At 30.3% G+C, this 13,618-nt stretch overlaps 1 protein-coding gene across 1 annotated transcript in view; it reads left to right on the top strand.

Annotated features, from left to right (window-relative positions):
- dpr18 (defective proboscis extension response 18) overlaps positions 1-13,618 on the top strand; it is a 195,750-nt gene that overhangs the window by 164,974 nt on the left and 17,158 nt on the right. The window contains exon 7 of the mRNA XM_085946189.1: positions 1,933-2,036. Coding sequence (XP_085802315.1) covers positions 1,933-2,036 — 104 coding nt within the window. The remainder of the gene's footprint in view (positions 1-1,932; positions 2,037-13,618) is intronic.

Here is a 13,618-nt window from a genome sequence, read left to right as displayed (position 1 = left end):
TCGCCTTTCGACATCTTCGGGCACTATGCGCACTCACCAATGAATACCAATGCAACGAGTACTGTACAGTAAAGTTAATTCTCGCTTACATAATAAATTATAACGGTAAAATAATGTAAAATTTCATTACCTACTAAGTGAAGGATCAAGTATATAAAAGAAACACATTTTGAATATTTTAAGTGTTAAAAACACGAAATAGATGATTAGATATATATTCACTATTAATACATTCATTAAACGCATTTAATTGTCATTACTGGGAAACATTGGGACTAGGTAACGTATTGGAAATATAATAAATTTCACTAATAAGAAAAATGTCAGTAAATATAGTACCTACTAACAACAAACAAAAATTTTAAGGTTTTATCCATAATCGGTAAACGGAATGCATCAGTCGTGGTACTAAAATGTTAGGCGTTTAAGAAGGTATATAATTAAGTACTAGTTAAGCGTCAATTACATTGAGCTTCTTTACGAGCTGTTTGTTGGCGAATTTATAATCTGCCTGTAAAGTCGCCCAGTGTTATCATCGAACAACCTAACAAGCAGGTTGTAAACACTCTACCGAGAAAAGTTGAAAGCCGGTCAACTTTACACGCTACACGCCGGCGTGTGGGCCTACTGCGTCTGCGCAGTAGAGCGCAGTAGCAACCTCCCGGTGAAAAAACGAACTACGTTCTGTCAAAATAGTCGCTGGCTTGTGGCTTCTCAGCGAATGGAAAGTTTTGTGTGTAATCATCAAATCGCAGTAACTGAATCGCCCGCTTTTAAATTCGCCAACAAACAGCTCGTAAAGAAGCTCAATGTAATTGACACTTTAAACATAATATTTTGACCTTAGAAGCTAAGTTTATTTAATTTTTTTTTTAATTTCCATATTTTTTATTTCTTTACATATTACTTAAATACCAACAGTTTATATTATTTATTTAAAAACATTATCATAATAAGAAATGTATAAGTACATAATCTCAGTGAGCTTACGAATAAATTTAAAGGTTTTCCAATCATTCAGTTTATATATAAAGGCCAACCATCCGGTCCATAGTTAAAAATATTTTCTATCACCTACATACAATTTTTTTAGGTAATCTAATACTTTTTTTTTTTGATATGATCAAAGTCCGTTTGTACCTGACGACAAACAAAAAATGTTCAAATCGTTTGCCCTTAAATAATAATTATTGTTCCAATCTGTTTTATTTGTAGTTAGTTTATGGTTTAAATTTTAATCAAAAGGAGCTAAACCTTGTCGTCTGCAAAAGATAATTTAAATAAGACCTTGCCACAATATCCATAAAACCAGAGCAGTATGAGCATACAATTAAAATGTTTAGCGACGATAAATCCGCAGATAAGTTTACAATACAAACACACTTCAAACTGTTAGTTTAAAAACCCAATACATAATACAATATTCATTATATTATATTCGAGGCCATACCATAATCTTACGTCATAATAAATATTATCGACAGTTAAAATGCAAAAATATTTAACCCACACACAAAAGGCACAAAATTAAATTAATTAATAAAGAAAAACCAACAAAAATTGTGGTAAATTATTTTTCCTACTTAGCCTAATAATTCGTCAATTGCAGGTTTTATAAAAAATAAAATATTATATTGTTAGTATTGTATTAATAAATTCCTATAATTAAATAAAAAACAATATAACCCAGTTCTTATAACATTCGATATTATTGCAGATTTTATATTGTATTTATTTATACTGTAATATTAAAACAAACATCATTAAATGGAACATCATTGTATTTAGCGACTGCAAATATTAATAGTGCAATGTGTGGCAACCCTCAGCGGTGAAATACAACAACTTATCATTTGTGTATTTCAGTATTAATTCAACCTTATAGACTCCATACAATAGTGATACATAAACGATGTTCTGTCTTATTTCTAGCTCTACGTTCAAACTTCTGCACGCCGATCAAAAGGACAGCGGGTCTTACGCTTGCTCCATACTAAACACATCTACAGTAACTGTTCAAGTGCAAGTTCTTAGTGGTAAGTACCGTAACTACATACATATTTTACTTACATACTTTTAACCAGTCGTTACCAATGCTTGGTACGGAATGAGTGTATTTTTTTTTTATAAGAATGTGAACATATTCCACCACAGAACACCTTGTTTGTTTTTATATTAGGTATCTGTGGTAACTAAAACTGATAGTATCGGGAAAGAATATTTATATTATAATTAATATAACGAGTTTACTGACTTCAGGAATCTTATGTTTCTATTATGAATACATTCAAACGAAAAACTGGCACTGGAAAATATGATACAGTAGATATATAATATGATATATATTATATTATATTATAATCTGTATACATACCTAGCATTTATTTTTAGCCAAATGAACTTATGATACACTGGTATTATACTGAGGGATAGATACTATGTTGCAGATAAGAAAAACTGAATAAATTAATCTATTAATTTTCTGTAATAATTTCCTAATTATTTGGGGGGTTTTTTTGAATTAAATACTTAATTGTTAAATTTCTCTTATTTTATTAACTGTCAATTCATGGTGGAACTGCATTTTATTGTTGTTTGATTTAATAAAACGCATTTTTGTAGTACTTATTCCACTTTAATAAATAAATTTGGACCGGTATCGTCCGCTTCAGAGGGACATTTTCAACTGAATATATTTTTAAAACAGTATTTAACAAACAAAATCAAAAGCGACAGACATAATCTAACAATAAGTACATTGAATTATCCGTCCAATAATACTTTCTCAATTAAAAATTAATTTAAAATTGTTGAGGTTGAATATTAATATGTCATACTACATCATTAAGGGCACTAAGCACATTATTCTAAAATATTAATACGACACGAAATATGAAACAATCAGCACTTACAATAACATTAACATCAAGTATTTATAATTTTAGTCAAAATTTACAATAAAAATATAAAATAAAATAAACAATATTATCACTTTAAGTAAGATCGAATACAATAATAATTAATACCAAAATATGAGTCAAAATTAAATAACAATTAAAATAATAAAAAATTGTTACTACTTGTTAAATTAATCTTTTATCTCATGTTTTCTTTTTAAATCAACGTTTTACATTTCTCGTTAACAACGGAGTGTCGTATTATTCTCTCTATCGGTTTGATATAGGTTCGTTTCGGTAAATCATCCCAAGGCTACTAGGTTTCTCTAAATGATTATTATTTGTCTAATGCTTGCCGAAGGTTGCAGCGATTTTTGAGGGTGCCGAATCGAGCCTGTAGCTGCGCATTGCGTAATTGCAAAGCACGTCATGCATTATATGCGTTTGTTACTTGGCTGTATTTATCTTAGGTTTTTGGTGAGAGTAATTCTAAAAAACCTCTGATATATACATAATTGATAGAAAAATGTATTAAATATATATGTTGCTAAATTTGTTCTTATAAATTATATATCTTTAATAAACTTACAAAAAAAAATGATTTAATTTACTGCAATTACTTAAGGCAATACTTCAGTGAAACAGCAACTAATTTTCAACTATAGGCGCGACGAAATTTTGGACTCGCTGGCATTCGGAGACCGAACGTCGAGGTGTAAATACGTCAATTTGTTTCGTGATGGCGACGGGGGTATTAATACTAAAATCGTGTAAAGATGATTAGAAACGTTACCCATTTCCTTGAAAAAGAAAACATCTCAATGAATATACTATTATTGTTACTAATATAACAATAAACAGAACATTAAATGGACGCATGTTGGATTTATATGACAAATTATATTTCATGCACCCAGGACCTACAACCCGCGCATCGCCTAGCCACGATCTTTTTAGGCCATGCCTCAACTGAGGTATAGCCTTAATAATATACTGTATTATTGTATCGTTAACAAAAAATCTACGGATCATTATTAAATTTGTGGATTAGACTCTTATCTTATTTAAAAATGTAATTTTGCTTTATCACCAATAAGTTTAGTGAGAGTTACATCTAATAATTTATATTTAATATATATTTTAAATGTTAGATTCATGGTATATAGTTAGTACGTGACGCAACTAGGCTGCGGCATCAAGTAAAACCACTATTATTATGCACACATGTAAATATACGGGCTATATAAACACGTACTACGTGATTGTTAAATAATACATTTATATAATATATCCACCTAGTCTTGTATGCATAGTAGGTAGGTACCTTAGCAATATTATATCATCAGAAACTAATTATTTGCGCTTATATCATAAGTTAACATTTTAATTCAAATTATAGATGCTTACAACGTATATCTATAATCAGTAATAATGCTGTAGTCAAAAATGGCTAGTAAAATGTTTATATTTGATAAAAGGCATAATAAAGTTATTTGCGGTATCTCAAAAGGCTGCTAAGTCACTCATATGTCAAGTATACTTAGCTGCCTTCTAGGAAAAAATACATAAAAGAAAACTGTGTCGCCCAGTTATGTGGTCGTTAGTAATTTGTGTGGATTGAGTAATATGCAATTTATTATGTAATAGCTTCTTATGGCGAATAAAAATATAATACCATTAGCAAGTCTCTGAAGGCATTTTAACGTCATGTTATATATGAAAATAATATATAAATAGTTTAATAATTGAATTGGTAGGTACGTATAAATTATTATTTTTTACATAATGTTTCATGATTGAAATAGTTTAGCAATCAATGTTATATCATATCCATTAGTTTCCTTTGGACTCATCTGGTATTCTCCTATATAGTCTGTTGCAAATGACTTATGCAAATTTTATTATCACGTTTTGGTTACAAACTTTCAAGTATGTGTTCTTTGGCCATTGTTAGACCAGGCTAACTAACCATGTGATTCTCTCTTCGAGCAAAGACTCCCGTTAGTGTCTTGCAGTAACAACGTAATTAAGTTCTATCGTCGACTTTGAGAGGAAAATGTAGTTTAATATTTTTATTTGTTAACATTTATTTTAATAAGTCGGTACTTTAGGTACCTTCCAATTATTGTCATCAAAAGAACTATTAAAAATAAATTTCAACTATTGACTGAATGCGTAATTACTATTTAAATAATATAATTAAATTATGTTGATTTATATCAAAATCCTCTGAATTTATCGCAAAAAAATATTAAGCACACATAGGACTACAAAAAGAACACTTTAGTAAATAATTATAAAAGGCGAATAGCCAAATAAAATATCATTATCGTGACGTGAAACGTGTGATTTTTATCAGATGTGGGATGCAAACTTATACTCTCAACATTGGCGAAGGGTGGAAGTAGGCTGTCAAGATCCGACATAAATAGTGCATAATAATCATTTTCAGTCATACGTATTTGTTTTCATTTAACTAAGACTACAATTGACAGATTGTGTTGGTTAGTTTTTAAAATTCAATTCAACCTTGCTTTACCCGAACCATAATAGATAAAAAAAACATTATTCTATCTACAAAATATCTAAAAGTATACCATTAAATGATACATTATTTAGATTAGGAATATATTTTGGTTCTGTATGACTGACAAAGCTTAATATACACAATTTATGTCAGCTCGTAATAGCCGATCTCCATCCTTCGCCACTGTCTCTTAATGTCAGAAAAATGGGTTTTACCACCATCATTTAATAATTAATATACAGCTGAGCACAGCGATTTCCAAACTGGGAGGCGCGCCTCCCTGGGGAGCCGCAGACTAGTGTAAATGGAGGCGCGAACAAGAAGATGAATTATTTGGATTGACTACTATTGAGTGCATCTATCCAATAACTTGATGAATGAATATTATTACCTTGTTATTAATCTGTCAATTAAGTTTTAAAAATTTTTTCTATACATTTTTTACCATTTTAAAAAAATATTTATGAAATTCAGAGGATGGGCCAAGATTTGATTTTTTTAAAGGGGGGCATAGTAACGTAAAGTTTGGAAACTACTGGTTTAGCATAAGAGTAGTGGGACATTGAAATTTTGAGTGTCAGTACATATAGAGTTTTTATGTCACTATTATTATAATTGATCAAAAGCGTCAAATAAATTAGATTGATTTCTCGTGAAGTGTAATTAAATTTTAAGTAGTTCCATCATAGTGCAATAATTAAAGTATATCATAAAATTAAATGTTCTTAGTTCTACATTTTTTCGTTTATAGTTTAAATATATTACGATTTTAAAGTATGAAAAATATCGATTATATTCTGCTTTAACTTTTTTAACATTTTCATTTTTAGATTAGTTATAAATATTTGATAACTAGATAAAAATAAATTTGATAATAAAAAGTATTTAGTTAATATTTATGGAAATTAATAATGTATTACCTATGTGTATTTTTTAAAATATTTATATTTAAAGTTATTCATTAGGTAAAAGAAAAAAATAAATCTAAACTCGACGATGTTTTATGTGCTACTAAATTTTCCACTTAAGTATTAAACACAATTAGTTTTTCTTTTAATTTACAAGTTGATTTACATAGTTATAATAAACCATACAAAATGATTCCGCAAAAATATTAACAAATATAACGTATCTGGGTGATTAATCTCGACGAGAAAAACATGTAAATATAGCCGACTATTTTGAATCGTAATGCCTTAACTTACTCACGAAAAAAAATCCGAATAAAAAGCTTAGCTAAGGAGAACGAGATTGACGTAATCTTAAAAGCTTGGCTATACGCAAACTTTAATATGTATAAAAGCTCACATAAAACTTAATTAAAGGTATACATGGGTGGTGCATGAATACTAATAACACAGCATAAGTATAATTCGTATACATTATTTATTTTAAATTATTTAATATGTTATTATTAATTATTATCAAACTGTAATAAGAACGGAAAAACTCTGTGTAGCATTAAAATCCGAGAACTACAATACCTTAACGTCATTTTGCAAATTTAATTTGGACAATAATTGTAACAAAAACTCGAATGGAAAGTATTTCTGTCTATATTGCATTGTCCTAGGTAGGTACGTGCTTGTAGCCACGTGTAAACCTTTTAATTAGTTTGAATTTAACATCACTGGTAAAGTCACATGTTGTTTTTTCAATATGTTTTGTATAGGCGATAGACTGAATACCTTGAAATAGTGTCTAACGTCTACTTCTTGTAAAAAAAATCAGTCTAAAAATCATTTCGTAAAGTGGACCTTCATCGGGCTGTAAAGAAAATTTTAAAAATTGCATTTAAATATTCATGCTTGGTCAAATAATATTTATTAGATTTTTTCTCTTTTGTTAGTGGAAACGCAAAGTATTTAAGTCAATTTTTTAGTCATCAAGATTATTAGCCGTTGCATCGCATGTATCATTGCTAAAGGGGGTGGTAATTCGATTATATACTATGACTAAACCAGTAAATAAAAAGAGAGTTTTGTATATCAATTATTGATAACATTAATAATATCGATCTAAGGTTCGTCCCCTTATTGCAGAACTAGCCTAACTGATTTTTGGACATTTTACAGGAGAGCACTTTTAAACTTTATTTTGTCATTAATTTGAAAACTGTAAATATAAAAAAATTGATTTAAATATATGATAATGCATTGGTTAAATGCTTTGTTTATGTGAAAAAAAAATACCAAAAAGTATATTCCGTCACATATTTTATGCAGATAGGCTACTTTTGCACTACAGTATTTGAAATCAGCACTATCTTATTTGAGTTAAGCTTGTTCTGCATAACTATTAGGATATAGTTGTACTACAATAATTCAGATCAGAACTATCTTAATTGAGTTAAGGTATTTGAACGCGAACATAAGGCAATAAAAAATGGTACCTTAAGCGCATTAGGAAGTTAGGCTAAATTTGTATAGCACTACAAAATAAAAATTAAATCTCACGACATAGTTTTTTTATTCACAAAATCTACCAAACACTTCAATGAACATGGGTACTTATAATATACTGTAGTTATTAATGAAAGTTAAAGTTCAAGAAGTTATATAAATGAAAAGGCAATAAAACCTATTACTCATAAGCACTGTTTTTAATTTAATCACTGTCGGTTTCATTCCTATTCACTTCTTGTGGTGAGGTGATCAGTCCTGTATAGAAAGAATGGTAATCAACAGGGATTATTTTCTCCGGGCAAAGATACATTAGGTCACAATGTTTTAGCTTAGCTATTGGTATGACCGAACTTCTTACTGGCATCAATTTGAAGTCAGTTATCTTTTGAATTAGTGGTCCACGGCTACGCTCAGCTGTATTAACTGGTGCAGGCGAATCTTCAAAGTTGTACTCGATTTGGAGTGTGTGTGGATTTTCTGGCATTACTGAGATTCGTTTTATCTTTTGCCAAGAAAATTTGATTCCACGTTCATCCTAATCCCAATTTTTGGTTGTTGATTTCAAGCAATGTAGGCGTAGGGTCTCTTCCTACATGCTGATCGTGCTATTGAATACCACTAGCTCGGTGTATATACTGGTATTTTCTTGGCAGCCCTTTCAATAACACTATGAATCGAATCAACTTCATTCTGCGTGTGACCTTTTTCTGAAAAGATATGTGTTATTTTACAAGAGAAATTGGCCGCACAGAACATGTACATACAGTACATGAAATAGATACATTTTTTTCCAGCACGATTATCTGAAAAAAATATGAATCCTTTTATCCCTTCCGATACCTGTTGTTTGATGAAATCAAAGACACAGCTTCCAAATTTCACACACTCCTCTCATTCCAATTGATCTATGCCACATAAAACAATGATCTTGTTGTGATCCTAGATCATGAATACTGAGATTGTATGTGGCATACTTTCGTTTATGTTTATAGTATAGTTGTGCGGCTTCTGCTCTGGGATTTGTAAGACTTGTTGCGCAATAGGAACGTTTTATTTAAGTTTGCCTGCTCCTTGACATTTATTTTAACTTTCGGGTAATTTCTTTATTTTTTAAATGAGTATCATAATATTCTGCTTTCATAATATCTTTTTCTTCATTACTGCTCTGCTCATATTTCAAGAAAAAGTCACACTGGTCCTTCTTCGGAGTAAAGAATAATTAAATTCATTACAAAATTTGCCTCTATATGTAGGTACATTGAAGCAATGGCTACTGTCAAGCTTTTTCCTTCGTAGTCCTTTTTATATAGGTCAAACATCTTTGTTATATTTAATGCTGCATCCAAGTACTGCTTCGTGGTCTTTTTTCGGCAATAATGGCTGCTTACTGTAGAAAAGCTGTTAATGTGATCCCTCACGTTTTGCTTCATGTGGTCGCTTACCGCAAATATCCTCTGCGACCCTCTGCTGTCATCAGCAACCGTGCTTGAATTAAGGTGGTATGAATTCTTTGCAGCAGTCTTAACCATTTGATAACGTATGCTCAATGAGTTTAAAAACAATTGGCATATTTTAATCTTGTTAAGATCTTCTGAAAGAAAATTTGAGTTGTCAGTCATTTTACGATGACTTCTTTCTCGACCTTCACTTATATCAATTGTAGTTCTTTTTTTTATTAAATTCAACGAAGTGGTTCACGTTGATTATTTATATCACCTAAATTCCAAAACTGATGAAATATTGGAACCCTCTGTTCTTGGGTAATTTTTATAGAACAACCAAATTTGCATGTTTGAGGAGAGGGTTCCTTCATTTGACGCTCACATATTACATTGTTTTTCCAGTTTATAAATTCGTTTCCAGAATTTCGCTACTTTTTTATTACATTTCTGCGCCACAGAGCTTCATTACGATGTCTTTTCCTAGTCTTTTTTCCCTGCTTGACTTGAGTTATACACCTCTAGGACAGGTGCTGAAAGTCGATTTACAATATTACCAATACCATTTGATGAGTTTTCATCACTGTATGATGATAGTGAATGCTGTGGTGGTTCATAGTCTGATACACTGTCGGTAGAAAATGGGTCCACTTTCCCATCATTATCAAAGGAATCAGATGTCGAAAGAACCTCTTGATCATCCATAAAATTATTGCAAACCTTGTCGATGATTACAGAGTCTGAAAATATATACATCATTGAGCTAATGTGCGGGATAGAAGCAAATTGCAGTTCGAATTTCAGTCAAGAAAGTGTTTATTTTTGTTGTAAAGGTGAACAATAAAACTCATAATTACCTCGTTGTTCTAATGTAAAGTGGGCCACTGTGGCACTGATTTCTCCTTCGTTATTTGGAGTCAGCGGGATCAATCGATTTGGTGTTGATTGAACTCCAGTCATGCCACTGATTTCGGTAGAAAATGTGTTAACTATCTCATCATCATCAACCGAATTAGATGTGGAAGGAGCCACTAGATGGTCCATAGAATAATTCCAATACTTGTCGGTAATTACAGCATCAGCGTAATTACGTTGGCAGTTGACATTGACAGCGAACTAGTACAAATAAATCCTAACTGCAATAGAAAGAGGCGATATTGCCAACGTGTAGGTGTACTTTTGCGTGTAGAACTAGCTTAACGTCAGTTAGGCTAATTTAGTTCCAAAATATTTTTAAGATTGAATTTAGGCTTGGAATGATCTAAGCTGATAACTTTTTTTATATTGATAATTCAGATACGCCTGTTCGGACTCCAAATAGAGAATCAAAAAAGGAATTTTTCTATCAAATAAAAAAAAAATCACAAAAAATCAGTTAGGCTAGTTCTGCAATTAGGGGACGGTATGTAATTGATAAAATCTAATTTAAATCCTAATAGATTTCAGTTTTGTTTAAATTTAAGCCCGGGTCGCAAAAAACTACTCAAATGGAATAGTATAAAACTTAAATCCATAAGAATATAAATTATTTAATTTAATATGTATCATATAGATAAACCATTATCGCTATTATTTCTTCGATATTTTGATACAAAATGTTGGTGTTATTATTTTTTACAGATTTCAAAATAACTTGACATAAAAATACAATTAAAAATATGTTTTTTTAAACAATCAAAATATATTATTTTATTATTATTAAAATTAGTTCTGCAAACACCGCATCTCTTTCTGTTTTACTCGTGTTGCTTTTTAATAAAAACATGAATCGATATCAGTGATTAAAAAAACAAATTATTAATCTGCGTAATTTTTATAAATTTTTATTTATTTCATTTTTTTTAAATAAATAAAACTTATTTTACGAATTAAATTCAAGTCAGAAATGAATATTATTCTATTAGATCAATATTTCTAGTTAAATGAGAGACTGTTAATTATTTAACCCTCGGTATTAACGGTTCGATTAATCGGCAAACTTTTTAAAACACCAGTCAGACCTAATCCCGACTCTGCTTTATTGACATGCTATAATATGCAAATTGTCAGGACACATGATCTATTATTGATAAAAAAATCTTATTGTAGTAATATTCCAAAACTAATCCAGTGTTGATTTAATCGATTTATAGATTTTTTAAATTACAGTATTAGTTATTAAACCGGTAATACACGCATATTGTGTATCACACATACGATCAATGTAAAACCAAGCTTACTAGATCAGTGATTCTCAACTTTTTGTATAGCAGTGAGCACTGACATACATTAGCAAATTTTCGACATTAAATACACTCAAAATACCAATCCTTAGTGTAGGAGTAAACTCATTCTGTAAGTTAACCTTAATGTAAGCGTTCCAGATTTAAATAATGATTTAATAAAAAATAAAATGAGCAGTTCATAATAGGTGGAGACATTCATTAGATACTCAAAACTGACAAAAATGCTATTACTAACCTAAGTAAAAATCTCGTTTATGAAATAATATTTATGTCGCAATATCCATACCAAGCAAAGACATTATTAATAGACAACGCACTTAATACAGTAGCTAGCAAGTAAATTCACGCATAGTGACATTTGCACATGTATAGGTAGACATCACGCAATTTTCATTACGCGATATCACGCATCGGGAATTTATAGCAATATCACCTTTATTGTAATGGCGTTAGAACAGTGTTTCTAGTGTCAATGTTCATTTGAGCGAAACCATTTGAACCGAACCGTTCAGCAGACCCAAATAAAAGCATCGGAAATTTATAGCAATATCACCTTTATTGTAATGGCGTTAGAACAGATTATGCCATTCGGCAGACCCGACAAGAAAGTGAGTGTAATTTTTATTCCCATATGCTTCGTCCATATTAATGTCATTGATACTAAGCCATATTGTATTGTATGGTATCAAACTTGGTTAAATTCATAGTGTTTTTCATCATCATTTTTATGGAAGAAGATTGGATTTGTTCAACTTTGCAAAACTATAGTTTCATAGGGCATACTTGGTTGAAAAACACAACGGATTTGACAAATTTTGATACCAGACAAAATTTAAAATGTTCTATTGTTCAAAATAAGGTAACAATAAACATTTTTTATCTGTTACGAAAAATTTTACAAGTTATAAAAAATTCGGAAGCTTTTTTAAATTCTCGTGGACACCTAAAGAGTGCTCGTGGAATTTCCGGTCGGCAATCACTGCACTATACATTAACACAAATCTAAAGCAGTCACAAGTTTGGTGTTTAATACAGGAAAGGTTTTCGTATTGTATGTCGTGCAGGGAAGTACACATATTTATATAAAAAAATAGCATATCTGTAATTTGAAATGCAACATCAATTATTTTTTCTTCTTCGTCATTTTTGTAACTCATGATCAGTATAATTCTAAAATCGTCTTTTTTCATTAATATTTTTCTATCCTTTGAAAGCCTTGCTACATACCATCGATATAAAGGTTCTGTACTCCATCCAGGATATCCGTGTCGTCGTTGCATGAACATGTCAGATTTTTTAATTTTCTTATATTGTTATGTCTAATATTCTGCGTCATTTATAAAAAAGAAAATCAAAATTTTATACTGCTTATGTGCATATTGACAGAAACTGTCTAATATTGCAAAAGTCATAATATTCTGTAAGTACTTCAGTTCTTTCATAGTATCGACTTATTGACCGAATACTAAGTTGTCTTCATATCAAAATGTTGCGAGTTCGATTCCTGGTGAGATCATAATAAATTAATATGATTTTCTTGAAAACTATTACTGAGCCTTGTGATCATTATTTGTACTCTTAAAAATAATAAATAATAAAAATACGCATGCAAATATTTGCTTTAATAATAATTATTATTAAGGCTAATATTTTCATACTTATATACTATAGATATTTACACACCCACGGTGACCGCACGGCTTAAGCGTTGAACTATCACGCCGTGGGTCTCAGGTTTGAATCCTGGGTCTGGCAAGTATACATATTGTTTTTCAATTTATGTGTGAGTCCAGGGTATGGACCTAATAGGTTGAGCAAGTGGCTGACATCCATTTCTCGTAAAAAACAGAATCTGTTAATACAAACCTCTTCTCTGTGGAGGCCCATATGATTCTATTAGGATCGGACATAATGGATAATAATAATAGTAATTTTTTTCTGCAAATAATATAATACATTCGTTTTTTAAATGATATATTCAGAAATAATAAGAAAAATCGAATGGTAAAATAAAATTTCCTTCACTTTATTAAAATAAATAAAAAATCATGTTTAAAATTAGTCGTAAATTATTAAATCTGGTGTCTTATGAATATAAACAATATTGCTGGCAATCTCTGGTTTA

This window comes from Rhyacophila brunnea, unplaced genomic scaffold (assembly GCF_057557595.1).
Source record: "Rhyacophila brunnea isolate RB1 unplaced genomic scaffold, BYU_Rbru_1.0 scaffold_19, whole genome shotgun sequence".
NCBI classification, from domain to species: Eukaryota; Metazoa; Arthropoda; class Insecta; order Trichoptera; family Rhyacophilidae; genus Rhyacophila; species Rhyacophila brunnea.
Note: the sequence above shows the minus strand (reverse complement) of the source record. Positions and strands in the feature narration are given on the sequence as shown.